General features: G+C 47.9%; 2 protein-coding genes across 4 annotated transcripts in view; both read left to right on the forward strand.

Moving 5' to 3' along the window:
• The window catches only part of NWD2 (NACHT and WD repeat domain containing 2), a gene marked incomplete at its 5' end in the record, with an annotated part of 126330 nt that extends 117591 nt beyond the window's left edge, over positions 1 to 8739 (forward strand). For all 3 annotated transcript variants that reach the window (XM_081121080.1, XM_081121081.1, XM_081121082.1), the window contains one exon: positions 2578 to 8739. In XM_081121080.1, the coding sequence (XP_080977206.1) occupies positions 2578 to 6510 (3933 nt within the window). In that variant the 3' untranslated portion in view covers positions 6511 to 8739. The remainder of the gene's footprint in view (positions 1 to 2577) is intronic.
• A 3426-nt stretch (positions 8740 to 12165) lies between these two features.
• The window catches only part of PGCKA1 (PDCD10 and GCKIII kinases associated 1), a 65021-nt gene continuing 55985 nt past the window's right edge, over positions 12166 to 21201 (forward strand). Inside the window, exon 1 of the mRNA XM_081150210.1 lies at positions 12166 to 12254. The gene's annotated coding sequence lies outside the window, so the exon portion shown is untranslated. The remainder of the gene's footprint in view (positions 12255 to 21201) is intronic.

Consider the following 21201-nt stretch of genomic DNA (forward strand, 5'->3'; position numbering starts at 1 on the left):
AGTCCACTGAAGGTAGCAAAACTGGTTCTCACAACTCCTTTCAAGTCCTGCATGAAGGTCTGGAACCTCACCCTGGAATGTGGTATCTATTGTCTTCGCACTTCAGTCTAAACTGGACTGAACTAGTTCCATTTTTAATCTTCTCTTACACTTGATACCAAAGTCTGATGGTTTCTATTATCCTGGTGTTACTTCAGAGCCTGTGTGTTGTTCTTCCTCTGGTTACTCTCTTAAGACCAGAGCTTTCTTTAACTTCATGAACATTATCATAATCTATCATGTGCTACACAGTCTCAAGTTGGTCATCTTAATGACAAGAATAGGGACAGCTGTGTTGTACCTTAGGTTCCAAAGTAAGCTCACAGGTGAAAATCAGGTATATCAAATTTACTCTCAAAAAGTCCTTAGGAAGACCAATTTACCATTTCTTACCATGCCAAACCTAGCTGCTGGTATTTCTTCTTGTGTTCGTCAATACAGCTTGAACACCAGATGCAATGGCTGGCTTACCTTTAGGGGCCACGTTGCATTAAAAGGAATGTTTATGTAATGTGTGTGCATGCATGTGCATATGTCTTTGAACATTAATTTGCATGTGAATCTTCAAACTTTAGAATTATTCCAAGTAAGCAAGATAGTAACATTATGAGGGGGCACATGAGAACTGAAATCAAATGGGAAAACATTCACAGATGCCACTTCACACTCACTCTAGGGCTTTTTTCCTTGTGAAGGGGAAAGGTGGTTGGAGGGGCAAATCTTGTCGCATTTGGCTAAGTTAAATGTGCATGTGATGCAAATCCATGTGCTCTAGCATAGGAGGTAGACAATCACGTTGGTTGTGCTGACAGGCCTGTGTACATAAGCAGTCCAAGTGGGGCAGTGCACTGACCATCGCGGTGATCAACTTGAAAATGGCTTTCTGAGCTCTCACTGTTCAGGATGTTTTGTCCAACTACCAGAGTGCCTCTGTTCAGAGTCCAGGACTCTCGTCCCCCAAGGAGCCTCACCTGTTCCTAGGTCCCCTGCCTGTGCTTCTCTTGCCTCTCTCCTGGGGAACATCTGCTCCCACCCACCCACCACCACCACCACCAATGACCTGTGCTCTCTTGTGACTTTGTGTCCCTGCGAGGATGCAGACAGACATCTGTTAATCTCATGGTTCTCTCCTGTGTACCCAACATTTCCATGGATGTGAGCTTATGATTGGAGGGACACTCTACAGATAACACACACTCAGTAACCTGTGATTGGGAAGAAGGAAGATGATGCATATAAGCATCATAAGCAACCCGTAGGGACCATGAATTGTGTTGTTTGTGGTTTGCCACCAAAGGCACCTGTAGGACGGCAGGGTTATCTTCCTCCAAACCATGTCAAATGTTGGGGCTGACAACAATGCTCATTTCCCCTACTAGCTCGTTCTGAAACACAGCCTTATATCTTCTCTAAACTTATTCATTCTTTAACCTGAACTATCTCTTGAGGAACCAAGTTTCCTAAACTTACTTCCTAATGTATTAAATAATACGCTCTTTTCTAAGGAGTATCCTTGGTAAATTCCAATTACTGAAAGACATTATCTCCCTAAAAATACACTTTGGAGTGTTTTATACTTTGATCATGTCCCTTCTTATTCTTGCTTTTCCAGACAGAAAAATATTAAACTTAGCAACCCCCTCATATGTTTTATCTCCTTAACTCTATAAAAGAGAGAGCGAGAACTAGAATGAAAGTCAAATTAACTTCTCCAGCTTCGTCTGTCGGTAACCATTTCACTCTGTGTGAGTCACTTATCCAGCCTGGACCTCAGTTTCCATTTCTGTTAAATGATACGTAATCCCCATACTCCCTACAGAGAGAGAATGTGAGAATGATAACTTCCTGTTTATATAGTAAACTGTTACAAAGCACAAATTTAGCAAAACTCTGTTAACCACCATTATATAGATTTTTATGACAATGACAAAGGATAATCATAATGATGACCCTACATCACTACTATATAGAAAAATGTCTCTGAATCATAAAAGATTATATTCAGTATCATTTTAGTACTAAGTATTTTTATTGTATTTTAATCAACTAGAAATTTGTTCAGCCCTATATGGTATGATGTGATCCAATTAATGAAAATATGACTCTTACAATGCATAAATTGTTATTTAATCTATTCAGTAAACAAGTACTTACTAAGCACCTACTATGTGCCAACAACTGTGCCAGGAAATGGAATTCAGTATTAAAGAACCATACCAGATGTTCAGATTCACTGTTTATGAACTACTTCATAACTTTTAGAGTACAAGTAAATGTTGCATTATGGTTGAATATTACTCCTATCACTAGTTCATTACCTTTAGTCGAGTGATCCTGAGGGTCTCACCTTTAGATTTTAATGCATTAGCTTTGTGGCAGCTCTTTGACCTTCTCAGAAGGTGTTTTTTTTCCTGGTTCTAGACCACTTCTGCATGGCCAGGCTTACCAGAAGTGTCTGACCTCTGCAGAGAGGAGATGTTGTAGTGTGTGACCATGTGAATATATATCACCATTCTAAATGCCGCCTTTATGTTGTAGGCTTATGGCTGGCTACATGAACACACAGGACCAGAATCGGACCCAGTCATAGTCGTGCGATTTCTAGGAAGCACAGACATGAGTACTGACCTCAGGACTCTCCTCCTAAGTGTTTGTGAACAGTTGGCAGTTAACTACCGGTGCCTGGTTCAAAGCTACCCCAAGAAGATTCATGACCTCCGTGACTTATTTATAAACCTTTTGAATGAGTCTTCATTGCAGAGACCTCTAGTAATCATATTTGATGCCCTGGAGCAGCTCTCAGAGACTGACGAGGCCAGGAAGCTTTGGTGGCTCCCTGCTCACCTTCCCCGCTTCGTCCGGATAGTCCTCTCCACACTGCCCAACAAGCATGGGATCCTGCAGAAACTAAGGTGCCTTATCCACGAAGAACACAATTACATCGAGTTGATTCCCCGGGACAGGAAGGTGTGCAGCCAGGTCCTCAAACACCAGCTGCTGCGCGTCAAAAGGAAGGTCACGTCGGGCCAGCAGATTTACGTGAACAGCGCTCTCTCCAAGTGCACGCTGCCCATGTTCGTGAACCTGACCTTCAAGGAGGTGAGACACTGGCGATCTCACAAAGATGTCGATGAATCCTCCCTCTCTGTCACCGTTCACGAGAGTATAGAGCAGCTGTTCTGGTCCTTGGAGAAGAAATGTGGTCAGAAACTGGTCTCCAGGGCTCTCGGTTACATCACCATGGCCAAAACGGGTTTGAGTGAAATGGAACTGGAGGATGTGTTGGCCCTGGACAACAGCGTTATGAACGAGCTCACTGAGAACACCAGGCCCAGCAATCCCCTGAGAGTACCTTATCTGTACATCGCGAGGCTCAAGGAGGGTCTCAGTGGGTACTTAATAGAGAGACACGTGAAGAACGCCACGCTCCTGGTCTGGGCCAATAGACACCTGCAGCTCATAGCCCAGAAGCTGTACCTGAAGGATGACAGTGACCTGCATGAGATGCACACCATCCTGGCAGATTATTTCCTGGGGGTCTGGTCAGGAGGCAGGAGGAAAGCTTTCTGCCTCGAAGACCCCTACTTGAATGGCTGCCTTGACTTGGAAAGCAGAAGCCTGCTTGACGAAGAAAAGCACTTCATGGAGCAGGCTTCTTTTGACAGACAGGCCCCAGACCAGCCCTGGGTTTTCCAGTGCAATCCGCTGGAGCCTGACATTTTTTTTGTCAATCATCGGAAAATGTGTGAGCTCTTGTACCACCTGACCAGGTGTGGGAAAACCGATGACCTGCTCTACGGCATCATCATGAACTTCAGCTGGCTTTACACCATGATCAAAATTGGCCAGTTCGACAAAGTGCTTTCAGACATCGAGCTGGCTTACAACTGCTCTCAAGAGAAGGAGCTGAAGTTCCTGGCCAGCACCCTGCGCAGCATCAAAAACAAGGTCATCGCGTTTCCCGGGTCCCTTTCAGCAGAGCTCCAACAAAGGCTGCTGCCTGTCGTGAGTTCCCTGCCCAAGCTGAGGCACCTTCTTCTAGAGTGTGACAAAGACGGGCCCAAATATTGCTCCATTGTGCCACTACATTCATCCATGGACGTGACATATAGCCCTGAGCGTCTTCCCTTGTCGTCTAGTCACCTGCATGTCACCGAGATTCTGCCTACCTGTAACCCCAGTACCGTCCTCACAGCTTTAGAAAACGGTTCTATCAGCACATGGGATGTGGAAACTCGCCAGCTACTCAGGCAGATCACAACAGCCCAGTCTGTCATCCTGGGCATGAAACTCACCAGTGATGAAAAGTATCTTGTGGTGGCTACGACCAATAACACCCTGTTGATTTATGACAATATAAATTCTTGTCTCCTGTCTGAAGTGGAAATCAAAGGGACCAAGCATGGAAGTGGCTCCACCTACATCAATGGATTTACGCTGTCCGTCAGCCATGCCCTGGCATGGCTCGAAGCCAGCAAAGATGTCACTGTCATCGATATGCTCTATGGATGGCCCCTTTACCAGTTCCACTGCTGGTACGAAGTGACGTGTGTCCAGTGCTCTCTGGACGGGATATATGCTTTCTGTGGACAGTACCTGAACACCACCACCATCTTTCACTTAGGGAGTGGAGAAAAGTTATGTACAGTGTCATCTGAGTTTTCAGGTGGGTTTGTGAAGTTTCTCCTTATCTTGGACACGGCTCAAGAAATGGTCATGGTGGACAGTGAGGGAAGCCTTTCTGTGTGGAATACCGAGGACATTTCCAACCCCCAGCTGACCGATGACTTTGACTGCCGGAGAGAGGACAGCGAGGTGCTCAGCATTGAACTGTCCGAGGACCAGAGTGCGGTTCTGGTCTGCAAAGCCCTCAGCATTGAGCTCTTAGACACCGGCCTGTGGAAGGTGGCTGAGAAGTTCAGAGCGAAGCACAACGAACGCTTTATATCTGCCGTGCTGTCCAAAAACGGAGACTGCATCATCGCGACCATGGAAGATACCTCCGCCGTGTTCTTCTGGAGGCGGGACACGGGACAGTGTATGGCGAGCTTACAGGAAATCTCAGGTACCATCGTCAAGCTGGTGAAATCCAGGCACCACAATATGCTGTTCTCCCTATCAACCAGCGGCGTCCTGTCTGTTTGGGACGTAGACATAATCACAGCTATGTCCAACATCGATAAGACGGGAAAACCCATCCAGAGTCTGGTGTTGCCTGCCAGAGGGGAGATCATCTATTCCCTCGACGGTTCCGATTGTGTTCATAAGTGGAACTTCAGCAGCGGGTTCATCGAGGCCGTATTTAAACACGAAGGGATAGTTGAACACTGCGTGCTGACGTCCTCGGGGGACATCATGGTGACCTCGGATGACAAGAGCAGCCAGTACGTCTGGCGCACCAGCAGTGGGGAGAACCTCTTCCGCATCAATGGGCAGAGAATATCGCAGCTGCTGATTACCCACAACGACCAGTTTGTGGTGTCTCTGTGCGAGGAGAACGCCTCCAGGGTGTGGAGGCTGGCCACGGGCCACAGGGTCTGCAACATCCTGACCACACTGCAGAACGCCTTCATCACCTCCGCCAACACCTTCGTGGTGGGCATGACCAAGAGCAAGGTGCTGGCCGTCAGCCTGTGGACCGGAAGCATCACCAAAAAGTTTTGCTGTGAGGATGGCACCACCATCGTGAATTTCAAGCTGATCCCCGACTGTCCCGACATCATCGTGTTTATCACGTCGGCCGAGACGGTGAACATCTGGAGCCTGACGGACGAAGTGATCTGTCGCCGTGTGCAGCTTCCAAGCAACTTTCTGAAGAACCTGGAGGATTTTGAAATTTCTCCCAACGGGAAGCTAGGCATTATCGCCCGGGGAGATGAGAACATCAACGTGCTGGATTTACACAGCGGGAAGCTGCGGGTGGTCCACGCCTCCGGGGTCATCTGGCGGCAGAGGCTGTCTCGAGACGGCCGCTACCTGGTGTACATCTGTTTCCGCAGCGGGGAAGATGAGGGGGAGAACGGCGCCGTGTCCAGTTTAATCGTCATGAGGCTCGCCGACGGCAAAAACATCGGCGCTTGCTCCCTTTACAAAACACCGACTTTTCTCGCCCTCTCCCAGAGGCACCTGAACATCGTCGTGGGTTTCGACGACGGCAGCATCGGGATATACACGGTGGTGGACCGTGTGGACGCCGCCCTGAAGATCAAAATCGCTACTTCGAACAGCAGGCAGATATTCAACAGCGCGACGCAGGCGTCCCGGGCCAAGTGCAGCAGCTACTGTTTCAAAGTGTCTGTGGATTGCTTGTGGAGGGAGTCCACCGAGGTCTTTGCAAGAGACAGTCCCATCACAGTGAGCGACCCCGGCGAGCCCAACGAGGCCACGCCTTCCAAGAAACACAATTCTTGCTATGACCGGGTGTGCTCTGCCCTGGAGCCCCGGGGCCACAGCTACGGCCCTGACAACTGACAAAATCGTTTATCCTGCTCATCGGAAACACATGATACGCATACACAGGAGCGGCGGGGAGTGTCTTCTATATCCCAAGTGATAAAGGACTCATTTCTTAAAAGACAGGAAAGGTGCCGGTTACAGTGTTAATTATTCACATGCTCATGAAATGTACAGAAATGCGACACTGGTTTTGGGTTTGGTCTTTCTGTCCAAGTTTACCCAGGAGTGAAGTCTTGAGGCTTTTCTAGAGAATTTGTAGAAATCGTATTTAAGTGGCTACATCAACTGGGGGATGGGAGGTGGCTTTAAAATTGTTGGGGAGAGAAGCAGCGTGACTCAAAGCGTTGGTTCAGATGAGAGAGGCTAGAGACCACTGGGACTGGAACCGGTCTTAGAGAAACCTGTTGAAATCGTGAAGACGCAGAGCTGTTTGCGTTCAAGTGATTGTGTGGCCATTAGTAAACACAGCCTTAATCCCTCCTTACATTTTACAGTCCTGACAACTGTATGAACCCAGTCTGCAGAAGGAAGGCCTGTCTGTGCAGAATCATGTAACAAAAATGCCCAGACGGACTCCCAGCTTCCCAAGAGAAAGGAGGTGAAACGTGAGGCCACAAACGGGACCGGGGCAAGAACTGACCACTGTCATAGGGCTACTGAACACACAGCTGGTCTTCGTGAAAATACAGTTGCGACAATTGCATGCCAGGGTTTCTGCATACTGGAACATACGATTTTTAAAGCTATTTCCTGGGCTTCAAAAGAACACATTTAATAAGGAACCACCATCTTCTCATGTCCTTTTGCAAAGCCTCTGTGTGCCGGGCGGCGCCGCGAAGAATTTCAGGAAGGGCATTGCAGCTCTGGTCTGAACACCTGTTCCTTTCTATCATCGCTCTGTGCTGTTCGGTCAGTTTTATGGAAGCATAAATTATTTCCTAAATCCCTGCAGTGAATCTTAATGGAAGGAACGCTCTCTCGACACGCCATCTATGAAACACCGATGACATCTGCCTTACTCTCATTTCTTCTCTTTCTGTGGAAAATGCAGATAGGTGACCAAATACTCTGGGACAAACTGAAGACGCCTGTCTTTGTGCTAAGATATTCCATAAACCTTAGGGGTGTCCAAGGGTTCTTTACTGTCCCTGTTTGGAATCCCTTTCTTACTCCCACACACTGTACGTAGGCTTCTTTATCTGTGACCCTTCCTGCTCGAGGACTCTGCGGAGACTTTTCTAGTCTTCTCCAGTTCAGAGCAAAAGCTGTGAAATGATGTAGTCAACCTTTTTTAAAAACGACTTCACCTATTTAAAAGAAAATATCACACCCCGAAAGGGGAGCGTGATTTTCTTCACGTGGCATGTCTGTGGATGACTTTCCAAAGGGTGTCGGCAGTGGTGGTTCGCTTTGGTTTTATCAGACGGGGGCAGTTGTGACTTGAGTAGCAGAATAGTGAAGCGGGAACTGACTCGCTCTCGGTCCAGCTCTGCCGTGAACTCATCACATACCCGTAGGCAGATCTTTCACCTCCCTGTGGTATTTTTTTTTGTAAAGTGCAAAATAAAGATTGTGGAGGCATCTGCTGTAGCCCTCACAGGGATGTTGGGGAGTGATGAAAGAAAAAAATACAGTGACACCTTAATTATTGAAGCTAATGGGAGAAAAAGTGATCGAACCTATACGGTCTCCAAGTCAGTTGTATTTCACTTTGGAAAGAGATGTAATTCAGATAGGAACACCCCACTCCATGGTGAAAGGATTTTTTTCAGTAGTCCCTCCTGGTCTGGCTCCCAGCCAGGGAGGTAGCAGCCCAGAGAAGGCCCAGCCCTCGTGCAGATCACCTGGAATTCGTTGTATGAGTCGATGCTTTTTTTTAGCACTTCAGAGGCAACACATCTTATACTTCTCATTATCAGTGGGGCCTCCAGGCCACACATTTCTAAGAATTCAATGCCTAGATGGAGTAAATGTAGTGTGTGAATGTTCTATGTAACAGCCAATAGAGTTTAACAAGTGACTTGAATGATTTTTCCTAACTTGTTTGCAAACTGATAGCTCATACTGAATGTTTTTATGTAAACTTTGTATTGTTGGGAAGAATTACCCAATCAGAGATTTATATTTTCATAAATGTTACATTTAGTTAAATTTTGTTACAGAGTTGTTACACTAGAAAATTATTGCAGTCTTCAAACAATATACAGTCTTGTGTATGTATTGTTTGTATGAATAAAAGATAAACTATGTAGATTTGTGTGGTGGTTGTTTTTCTCCCAACTTAGGCAGATGTAGTTAGAGATTGTTAGTAATAATAACAATAATAATTGTCCATGCTTACTGTACACCAGACACTATTTTTGGAGCTACGCATGTACAAAGCCATGTAATCTTCACAACAGCTTTATGAGTTGGGTACTGGTAGTATTCCAAATTTAGAGATGAAGAAACCTAGAAACACAGGTCAAGGGAGAATGGCTGAACAAGACTTCAAGGTACAATCAATGTCTTTTTTGTCAACTTTCTCAAAGCCTAAAAATACAGCGTTGAGAACCCAGTAGGCACTTTCTGATAATGACTGGATCCCCTGTAGGGGGCGTGCAGGAGGCAGCCCATTGATGTTCCCCTCTCTCCCTCTCCCTTTCTCTCTAAAAATCAATTAAAAATCTTAAAAAAAAAAAAAAAAGACTGTGATACAAAGTTGTTAATGAAAGTGAAAACCAAGTGCAGAAGATATACCACAGACGAGCAATTAACTCTGGGAATCAAAAAGAATGCCCAAGAGATGGTGACAGATAACTGAAGCTTGAACAATAAGTGGGACTTAGCTGTCAGAATGTCAGAAAGTTTCAGGTGAAGGAAGGTGTATGAGCAAAAACAGTCAAAGTATATTTTGGATGAGTTCAAATGCTACGTGGGGATTTTACACTTTATTCAATAGTCAGCGGGGAATCATGGAAAATTTTTTGAGAGTGGCCTGAGTGGAATGGTGTTTTAGAATGACTCAGGCAGGACTGTGTCAGATGGAGTAGAGAGAGACGAGACCGGTAAAGAGACTGTTGCAATGATCTGAGATATCAAGTATAAGAATTTGATCTTAGGACAGTGGCAGTGAGAATGCTAACAGGAGGGAAAAATTCAAATGTGACTTCAGGGCTTAACTGACAAAGGTGGGTGATGGAGAAGGAAAACAAACTCCAGTTTCAATTGAGACTGGATCGATATCAGAATTGCAAATATGAAGTGAATGGTTTAGGAGGTGGAAGGTGGGGAAATAATAAAGTTGGACCCAGCGAGTTCAAAAGTTAAGACATCCATGCACGCAATTGGAAATCGCTAGTCATCCAAGGGAGACCTCTGAGCTAAAGAATCCAACCAGTTAGCTCTTTCTGAAAAGTCGAAAATGCCTCGTAGGGTGCTTTTTTGGTTATAATGTAAGCCAATACCATACACTTAAATTTTTTCTTTTTTTAGAACTATATTGACAAATCTACTCAAATTAGCTTTCCTATCTTCCATGACTCGCCAGCTGGAAACAATTTATATGCCAATGAAAACACAAACACACTTTAAAAACCAAGTGAATTATGGTGTTTTCAGTTCCACATGCATCCAGAAACCATAGGTTTTTCTTCCGTATTTTGCACAAGGACCCCTCAGATCTCCATTTGGCACTCCATGTGGTCTTCAGGAAGTACACATCACTTTGTGCACACATCAGAGGGCTTGGTTTCAGTGTATCAGCATGACAAATTATGTCACACTGGTAATCTGAGGTTACCAAAACACCACCACCTCTGCCACTCTAGAACCCCAGCCTCTACTAGATGAAGGTAACTTAACCAGCCACTTGAGCAGACTAAGAGCAGTGACTCGAAAACTGGACTGTACATCACCCTCCCTATCCCCCACTATCTCTGAATTGATGTGTCTGGGGTGGGGCCCAAGAATTTTCATTTTTACTAAATTCCCCCAGATGGTGCTCAGTCTGCTAGTCTGGGAATCACACTTTAAACCTAAAATAAATACCGAAGTCTTTATGGTCAGAATAACCTAATTGGCCCAGCCAGGGTGGCTCAGTGGTTGAGCCTTGACCTGTGAACCAGTAGGGGGCCTGCAGGAGGCAGCTGATCAATGACTCTTATCACTGATGTTTCTCTCTCTCCCTCCCTCTCTGAAATCAATAAAAACATTTTTTAAAAAAAGAATAATCTAACTGATAAATGTGCCAATATCCTGTGGACATTATTAAAACATCAGCTAGAAGTTGATCATGAGGTTCCTTTATTGTGACAAAGGGTTTTATCAGAAAATTGTGTAAAACGGAGCACAACTTCCCTCATAAACCTGTCACTGTGAAAACCTGCAGCTACTACCCGACTGGGAAGACTCAGGAAACGAGTTTCACTCCGTAAAGGCAAAGCCATGTAAACGGCGCTGGAGTCACCTAAGTGGAAACATTAAAATCTACCAGGCAGAGAAACACAAACATCACATGACCTCTCTTATATGTGGACTCTAAAGAACTTAATAAACTGATGAACATAATAGATTCAGTGACATGGAAGCATAGATGAGACTGAGGAATGTCAGAGGGATGGAGGAGGGCGGGTGGGGGGAGGGGGAGAGAGTAACCAAAGAATTTATATGCATCTATGCACAACCCAAGGACACGGACATGCTGGGGAGAGGGACCGGGGAGGGGGGTGGGACGGGGTGGAACGGGTCATTGGGGAGAAAAAGGGACATCTGTAATATTTCAAACGAAAACAAAAATAATTAAAGAAAAAAATCTAAGGGCAGCCTGTGTGTACTCCGCGGCTGCTCCAGCGTCCCCGTCCCCGGAGCAGCTGGAGGGGCCGCTAGGTGGCGCGGTTGCTTAACACCTGCGCCCGGGAAGCGCGAGCCTCACTCCGCGCAGGTGGACCGTCGCCGGCTTCGCAGTTCAGGGTGAAGCGTCAGTTCCCCACCCGCCTCGGGCGCGTGGGCCGCAAGCACAGGCGCGGGGCTCAGGAGGCCGGCCCAAGCGCTGCAGCCCCGGCTCCCACCCCAGGAAAAGGGAGGGAAGGTGGGGGCGGGAAGCCGCTCCCACTGAACTCCCGCTGGGTCTAGAGGGTGCGGGGACGGTGCAGCCCCGGGAAGTACCGTGGCGGCGTCTGCGCTGCGCTCGGACCCTCTGTGTCGCGAAGGCGGGCGCCGCGCGCCAGGCCTGCGGGGCCAGTCCAGAACTGCGGGGCCCCAGAGGGAGGAACGGGGGTGCGGGGGACAGATCTACTGGCCCGGGGGCATTCATTCATCTCCCCACTTCCGTCCCGAGCCACGGCAAGCTCCCCTCTCCCGACGGCACGCCAGAGAAAGTGTCCCGCACGGGCCGAGGCTGGCGCGCCACCCGGGTGTGGCGCTCGGGGGCCGAGCCCCCGGGTTTCTGCCCCGGGGCGTCGGGGAGGCCAGCCCGGGCCGCGGGCGGGCGGCGGAGGTCGGGCTCCCGGGGTCCGAGCGCGCGCGCCCTGGGCGCCCCCGCGCCCCCCCCGGGGCGGCCGCGCGGCGCGGGGCGCGCAGGTAGAGGGTGGCGCGTGCTGGGGCGGCTGCCCCGGGCGGCCCACGTGACGCGCGGGCCCAATGACCGCCGCGCGGCCGCCGCTGCGAGCGCCGCGGGCCCCGGGCGCCGCCGAGCCGCCGAGCCGCCGGTGCCTCCCGCGCGGCCGCCCGACCCGCGAAGCCATGGGCGCCGCGACCCCCGCGCCGCCGCCGGGCCGCAGGTAGGTGCGCCCGCCCGCCCCGCCCCGCCCCGCGCGCGCCGCGGGGAAGCCTCGGGGGCCGGGGCGCGTGGCGTGGCCGCCCGACTGCTCTCGCGGGCTCTGTCTGTTCCTCTGTTCCTCTTGCCGCGGGGTGAGGCAGAAGTGGGGTGAGGCGCCCCGCCGTCGGGTGACTTCGGGCAAACCCAGGACGGGCGGGGGGGGGGGGGCTCTCCCAAAGCCCCGGAGACCCAGGCAGGTGGTCAGGGCGGCGTCTGCTTGGGTGCGAAGCGCCTTTGTTTTTAAAAACCCAACTAATGAACTTTCATCAGCGCCGGGCAACTTCAGTTGGAAAAAACTGCAAGAGACTTTCCTGTGTTTCTAAGTCCCCCTCCCCTGTTTCTGAGCACTTGAGTTTTTTGGTGTTTTTTTTAATAAAACGGAAATGGCCCGTGACCGCCGCTGTTTCTTTGGAATGCCCTTGGGTCCCGGGATCTGCCCCCGCGGGCCGGGCGCCCTGGGCGGGGGGGGGGGGGGGGGGGGCGCGGGGCGGGGGGGCGCGTGAGAGGCGCGGGGCGCGGCGGGCTAAGCGGGCACAGCCTGCTCGCCGGCTGTGTAATAATCAGGCTCCTCCTGCTCGCTCGCTGACCTTGGCAGCCCCGAGGAGGTGAGATTTTCACAAACCACCGCAGAAAAAGGTTTCCAGTGATGTAAGACAGAAATCCATGTTTGGGGTTTGTTGTGTGTTTTTTCCCTCCAGCCCTGTAATTAAACCTAAACACAAAACAAAAGCCCCTTTAGTAATTGAGTGCGTTTTGTTTTGCACGGCTGGGTGGACGTTTGCCTGGCGCGTTTAGAGGAAGTCAGCGTTCCGTGAGGTGGGTCAAAATCAGTAAATAGAGAAGTTTTCTAGAGGGAGTTACTGAAGCCGCCTCTCCCCGGGGCTCGGGGATGTCCTGGGGGGTCCTGGGGGGTCCTGGGTGCTGGTAACCAAGCGGTTGGGAGGAACCCCAGCCGGGGAAAAGATGAGAAACATCTGAGAGTTGAATGAAAAAGAAGTGGAAATTGGTTGCTGCTTATAAAGACAATAGAGTGTATATGAAAACTCCAGCTAATACTGCTTTCAGGAGACGACAGATGTTAAAGCCTTTGAAGGCTCAACACCAGCCCCTTTAGAACACCCTGGCCGTCAGAGGCGGGTCACTGAAACAGTCATTTGAAGCGCCGAAGGTAGAGTTCTGGGGTTATTTGCATTTATCTGAGTTCCGGGGTTACTTGCATTTATCTGAGTTCCGGGGTTACTTGCATTTATCTGAAGTGTGTAGAGTCAGTTATAGGAAGCTGCCTTGATGACAGAGGAGAAATGGCACAGACGCTGATAAAGGAAGGCAGGGCCCCTCTTGTTTCTCTTCGGCTCCTCTGCGTCCATCCGGATTCTGCTCTTTCCTTCAACATTGCGATAAGTGCCTGTCTTATGGCACCTGGCCCCCGGGGCCTGGCCCTCAGTGGTTCTCAAGATTTAGATAGGCAATGACATGGAAAGATAAATGTGAGGAATCTTAGCTATGCACTGAGAGCTCTGGCATATCTGGAATTTAAAACAGAAAACGTGTATATCAAGGAAATATGTTAACCTAAAAAAAAAAAAAATGGAAGGATTCCCCTGACTTCCCGCCTAGTGCCTCCCTGAGCCTGGAAACACTACCTGGCTAAGCTGTGGCCAGAATCCCAGCCCCAGTGGCAGAGCAGGTATGCCCTCCTGGCTCCTGGAACTGCCCTGCCCTGGGTGCCCCAGAGCCCATTGACTGGGCTTCTTGGAATGGACGCCAGTTTCCCAATAATTGAATACCAACCTCCCAGCAGCTGGGTTTCCTTCACCTGGAATGCTTCAAATTCCCCTAGTTCCACAGTTTTGCCAATCACCCTGAATCTTGGGCTCTTTGGAGCAGTCTTGGTTAAATAGTACCTCTGTCCTGCCCTTTTTTTCCTTTTTTGGTTTTTAGATTATCTGGTTGCAGATAAAATTTCTAGATATTTAGAAAAGAGGAGTTGATAGGGACGAGTAGATGTGAGCCTTTACCCATCTGCAGGTCCTGATCACCCAGTTGTACCTTTTTTAGTCTGGTTACCAGGTGAGTGCTATTTAAGAAAATAAAATGAAATATTTTATCTACTTGCACCCTAAGAAAGTCAAAGTCCCATAGAGATTGGAATCTTGAGAAGGACTATGTCATCAAAATGACCTTATCTTAAAACACAACACACCCATCGGATGCACATGTGTCCTGAAGCAGATACTTAACTTGAAATACTGACTCAGTCATTAAGCATCTTAGAAAAGATGCTCCTGAGCTGCATAGGACAGAAAGAATATCATGTCCCAAGTTTCACCCCTGGCAGTGAACGCTGTTCTGTTCAGAATACAGGTGGCTCTCTAAAATTAAATGAAATCCTGACAGCATATCTGTAGACCCAGAGACACCAAGACCCTGTGTGAGGTGCTGGGGACACAGTCCTTGCCTTCAGAAAAGCCACGGAGGACGTTAAGCGGAACAGATGTGTACTTAGAAAACTTCTGACTGCAGTGAGAAGAATTAAATGGGAAAGATACAAGAGAAGTAGCTTCTGTAAAAACCCACAAGAGGAGAGAGAGAAGTGTATTGATTTAAAAGATAGAGAGGCAAAAGTATTTAGGAAATTAACTCAGAGAAAAATGTTAGCTGGCTTAAGTCTCTGAAGTTAATTTACATATTTTAGAATACATTTGTTCCAAGTAGATAACCATAAGCCGAGTTTTATTGCAGTGCTTTCCCTACGGACTCAAGTTACTGTAGGGCCCCATATACTTCGTTTCTATCATAGAAAAAAATAAAGAATGAGCCAAATATATTTCACACTTTGAACAACCTAGTGCTTCATTATGTAGACTTAAATATATACATCTGAAGGCAAAGTTAAGATAAACTGTTGCCTTCGTAGTGTATACATGTTCTTTGATTTAGCTTAACTCCCTCTAGGAAGAAAAATACCTGACTTCTGACTGTAACAGTAGCGGATATGGGCAGTAGAACAGCCTTTTTTTTTTTTTTTTTAAATTGGTCACAACATGGCCTGCTGTATGTCACAGAGAAGACTATATTATATTTGCAGGAGTGTAGTGTCAGTGTGGAGCAGTGGTGTGTGAGAGTCACTGAGTGCCTGTTGGAGAAGAAAACTCACCCTGGTTATTGACTCACTGCTACATGTATAGCTTTTTTAATATAACAGGTATTTGGATGTATTTGTAATTCACTTGTTAGTCTCAAAGTTGATCTCTACACACACGAGTTTTGGAATTTTTCATTTTGGTGTTAAATCTCCCACTCATTTGATAATTGAGTACATATCTTGCACGATACAGGCAGATTTGATTCATACTTGATGGCTATAAAACAGTATCCCTCTTATTTGGTGATCAGACTACACAACCTCTGCTCTCCAGAATATTTACTGCAATCTAGAAATGAATAAAAGCAATCCACCTGCCCTGGCTGATGTGGCTCAGTTGTTTGGGTACTGGCCCATGCACCAAAAGTTTGCTGGTTCGATTCCCAGTCAGGGCCCATGTCCAGGCTGCAGGTGCAATCCCTGGTAGGGGGCGTTCAGGAGGCAGCCAGTCGATGTTTTGCTCTCACATCAATGTTTCTCTCCCTCCCCCTCTCCTTCTCCCTCTCCCTCCCCCCTCCCCTCCCCCTTCCCTTCTCTCTAAAAATCAATAGAAAATCTTAAAAAAGAAGAAGTCCGTCTCCCCTTGCAAATAGTTAAGAGCCACATACTTAATTCTCACTGAAACTTATTTGGCATTATTTATCTTTTGATTCGTAATGAGCTTGTTTAACTGGGTTCATAGCAAGGAGGCCCACCTTATAGGTTCAGTATACGGCTATTATGATAAGTGTGAAATGTAGCCACAAGCATCCGCTAATAGCCAAGGTAATACAGTGAAGGTTGGTTGTGATTCAGTCCCAAGCCTACAAGAAAAGTAAAACTGGGCGCTGGACTATCTGTTAGCAAGGAAATTAAGTATTGTGTTTTGGGAAAATGTACCTTCAGTCATTTTTAGAGCTAGAAAAAAAAATAACTGAGGCTCAGAAAACTTAAATGATATGTCCCAGGTCATAAGGCTGCACACTGGAAAAGCTGCTAGGACCAGAATCTAAGAACCCCAATTCCCAGTTCAGTCATCCTCCTACTACTGACTGGAAAGTACAAATTTTAGTGATATGGAAAATTCATTTTCTGTTAAGTACCTTTTTCTTAAAATGTTATAGCCACTGTTTATGGAGAAATTACTTATATGCACAGTATCATTTATCTATTGCTGCATGACAAAGCACTCTAAAACATAATAGCTTAAAACAACCAGCGTTTATTTAGGTTATGACTGTGGATCAGCAGTTTGGGCCTGGAGAATCCGCTGTCTTTCCCAGGCTCCCTTATGCGTATGGGGTCGCAGGGTGGCTCTGCCTCTGAGGATTGGCTGGCCACCGGCTGAGTCAGCTGGCCAGCAGCTGAGCCTCATGCCCCCTTCATCGGGCAGGCTCAGTGGAGTTGTAAGAGGGACCGTGGAGTCAGGGAGCATTGAGTCCTAGCCTGAAACAGACACGTGTCGCTTCTCTTCTAACCTGTTTTAAGAGAATTGTGTGGATTCAGGAGGGGTGGAGAATTGTGGCCATTTTTGCGATCTGCCAGATTGGCCGAGCTCTCTGTATTACTTACCTAACTTAATTCGCACGTCAACACTGGAGGTTAAGGCGGAATGCCGACTGCACAGGTGGAGAAACTGAAGCCCAGGTGCAGCTGGTGAGTGATGGACCTGCATGGGCGTCACCTGGGAACTGGTCAGAAACGCAGAGTCTTGAGCCACCTCAGATTTGTTGGGTCAGAATCTGCGTGTTACAAAATCCCAGGTGATTCACGAGCGCAGTCAAGCCCGAGAAACACTGCACCGAAGGGAGCAAGGGGAAAGCGGTAGGAGGAGCTGGTGGCAGAACATTCCAGGCCGGGAGAAGAGCCTGGACCCTGAGGCTGGAGTCTGCAGGCACGTGAAGGAATTCCTGGACTAGAGGAGCATGTTTCTGCAGCAGAGGGACGCAGTGTGAGACTGATAGGATCTCGGATCCTGAGGAAGTCTGCTTGTTAGGAAGGTGAAGCCGGCAGCCCTGACGAGCGCCAGGAGGGGAGCGTGAGGAGGTTCTGCTGTCGTCTGGGCCTGCCGTGAGGACAGCTCAGATTAAGGGAGGGGTGGTGAGAAAAATAAGAGGCCAGTGGTCCAACCTGGAAGGCATTTCAGAGCACATCCCACTGGCCTTGGTGCCAAATTGGGCTCCAGGGAAAGTAAAGAGGAAGTGCAGATGGTTCTGGACTGCCAAGCTCTGAATTGTTCCCCAGCCTTCGGTTGGGATGTTATCTTCGCATGTGTTTCTTTGCTACTGAAAAAGAAGATACATTTTGTGGTGATGGTGGTTTTGCCAAAAGGCAATTCAGACTTAAAGTTCCAAATCTGTATGTCTATGTAAATTTCCCATATATATATATAATGAGAGAATTTTTTGGCAGGCAATTAGTTATAGTGAAACAGTTCTTCACAGAGTTCTTCTGTTCATTAGACCTCCCCAGCTGCCCCGTGGACATCTGTATAGGTAGAAATATTACGCCCCTTTTGCAGTTCAGGACACTGAGATTTAGCGATGCCAAGACTCGAACCCTTGTCTGGTGACTCCAAGCCCAGTGTTGCCTGTCCACTGAAACACGCTGCAGGTTGTATTTGGTCTTTGGAGGAAATTTTCAATCTGATCACTTTTTGGTCTTGTTTTGTCTTCTACATACACTTTGCCAAACTCAGAAGAGTACTTGAGAGTTTATATTGATGATAAAAACCAATTTCTTTCCTCACCTGGTTTTCTTTTTTTTTTTTTTTTAATTTTCATATATGGATCCCAATGGCAACAAATGACACTTTATGTTTTGAACAATGTGAGCTATTTTGCAGCCTTTTCCTTTGATTCTTTGAATAATAAAAAGATGTTGGTTTTTTCCCCCAAATACATTTTTTAAGCCTGTTCTTAAGCAACTAAGCCGAGGCTTAAAAAAATGCCCATAGATTACAGAATCATGACCCCAAAAGGGTGGAAACATCTGTCTTTTATGGATAAGAAGACTGAGGCCTGGAGAGAAGAAAGGGTTCAAGGGTACCCCACAAGTTGGAAACAAAACTAGAGCTGGACCCCTTGTTTCTAACCCTGAGCCCTAAACCCTCACTAAACGACTGCACACGTCCTTCCTGCTGTCCTGTTTCCCAGCCTCTGGCCGCCCCGTGAAGAAGTTGGGAGAGCTCACGTTTTGAAGTCAAGCCGACCTGGGATTGAATCCTGGTTTGCTAGCTGCCTGGCGTGAAACAAAATGCATTTACTGCTGCAGTCGTTGCTGAAGAGAATCATAAAACAGAATTAATTGGCAAGACAGTGAAGATTTAGTTTACAAAGCACAACTTATCTGCATTCTCTCTCAAACTTGACGCGGCAGGTTTTATGATTCTCTCTGGGATTTGGTTTTGGTGAAGGGAGCCAAGTGTTCTAGGAGTGGACATAATAAAAGCCTGAGAGATACACTGCAAGTCAGGCAGAGGCCCGGCCTCAGAAGCCCACTGCTGGGGGCCGGATCCCCACCCCGCAGTGCCTGCCGTAAAACGAGCCCCGCCTCGATTACTGATGCGACGATTTCTGGCGCTTAGCACAGGGCTAGGCTGTGGCTCTGGGAGGAGAGCCAGCCATCAGAGGAAGGTAGAGGAGTCACAGCCACTAGTGTGGAGAAAGCCAATACCTTGCCTAAATTCAAAAATTTAATGGGGCAAAGGAGTGTGACTTTTATATAACAACAGTAAGGAAGCTAAAGTCGCTTTAGAGAAAGTAAAATGACTGAAATCGCAACCCTTGAGACAGTTGTCCTATAGTTGAGACAAACAAAAAGCAAAACAGGCAAACAAGTGAAAACTGAGGAATTTGCCCCCCCAGCATTTTGCAGGGCCCCTGATGGCCTGTGTGGCTGGGCGCGGCTCCCGTGCACACGCCCACAGTCAGAAATCATCCCAGTCAGCCTCAGACGCAGGTGACAGCAGCAGATGCACGCGTGGCCCTGTTAAGCCTCCACTCCTTGGTGCTTGCAGGGAGTTCCTGTGAGCCCTCTGAACAGAAGCCGGGGCAGGGTTGTCCCTCCTTCCCTCACTAAGCCACGTGGGCCACAGCACTTCCACAGTGAGTCTCCCAGGAATGAAAGATGCCACTCGCTGTCCCAGAAGAGACTGGAATGAGGGCTGCACTCCCCTTGTCAGGTGCGAATCCTGACCCTGCCGTTTGTTGTGGGACCTCAGGAGGAATTTCATGGACCTCCCCCCACCACCACCACCACCCTGGGTTTTTGTTTTCTTCTCTCTAAAACTAGGGAGCTGACTGCTTCCCCTAGCGGGCGTCTGCACTTAGTAACTGTTTAGTAAGTCAGATGCTCAGCCTCTGTGGCCTTCAGTGTTCTCGATGTAAAACGACAGGCTTGCACCAGGGGTGGCTGTAAGTGCTTCCTGCACCTCAAGCATGTAAAGAACTTGGGGGTGAGAGGTACGAACAGTTCCGTGTTTGTATCAGCAGCAAGCAGGGAGGGTGCCAGTGAGTTAGTTTTGAGGAAGCAAAGTAAAAGTGGGGTCGTCTGGGACAGCAGAACTTAATGACATGCTGAAGTGACCATTCTGTAAGTGTCCAGACGAAGGGACACTGTGCAATATGGAGGAACAAGAGATGAGGAAGGCGACTTTTTCCTGGTGCTCATTTCCATGAAGGATTTTCAAAATAAGTAAGGTGGCATTTATTGTTGTTTTAAAAAGAGGGTCATTGCCTGGCCTGTGGCCTTTTATATATTCTTCATCTTTCATTCGTAACTTTAGCTGGATTTAAAAACTATGTATTAGAAAGTGTTTTCACTGTGGAGGGTCCTCATCACTTAGTGAACTTAGTGACATCTTTTTATTTTTATTTTTTTTCCCCGTTAATGCTGTATGGGCTAAAATCTAAATGATCTTCTGTTGAACAAATGAGGCTGTGCCAGGTGGTAGGGATACAGCCTGTCAGGTGTCAGTGCATTGGTTACACAGACGTACCACCAGCACCTTCCTGGGTGGGCTGCAGGGAGGAGTCCTGCCTCTGCGAGGGGCGGCATGGGGGCTGGAGGAGGGGCGAGAGGGATCCAACTAAGCAGAGAGAGTTTCAGGGATGGGAATGCGGACGGCATGCTCACACCCCGAGGTGGCAGTGTCCCTGGAAATGTCTTGAGTACCTGGCGAGGAAGACGGGAGGCGGAAGGAAGCTAGATCACGCAGGGCTTCGTCAGCCACGAACTAGAATCTGACCTCAACTAATCTGATCCTTTTTATTTATTTAGGGGCTTTTTTTTTTTTTGGAGGGGGTGGCGATGTTGAAACCTCCAATATTTAGATGTGTGTGAGGGTCAAGGTCTCCTTCCTCACAGCCTCATACTTGTTCCAAAAACAAATCTCCGGCTCAGTTCAGTTCCACATGCCAGCGTCGATTAGTGAGCAGGAGTGGAGACAGTCACGCATCCTGCTATGTAAGCTAGGTGAAGTCCCGCTTTCTGTTTTTTTAGTTTCTCCATATATTTCCTGGACAGTTCATTAGCGGCAGTGTGACACTCATCAGAGGCAGGGAGGAGCTAACCTCAGAGTTTAAGCAGCAAGAAGCCTTTGAGCTACCACTGGACAAGGCATTTGTTAGCAACAAGCATTGGGCACTGTTGCCATCGCTGGTTCCCTGATTGCTACCGTCTGCAAGATGATACAGGAGTGGGAATGGCTCTCCTCCATTTCCAGCCCACCCACACATCTTATACAGAACTGACTGCAAGGAAAAATAACTTCTTCTAACACTCG

Source organism: Miniopterus schreibersii (assembly GCF_964146895.1).
Source record: "Miniopterus schreibersii genome assembly, chromosome: 1".
Classification (NCBI taxonomy): domain Eukaryota; kingdom Metazoa; phylum Chordata; class Mammalia; order Chiroptera; family Miniopteridae; genus Miniopterus; species Miniopterus schreibersii.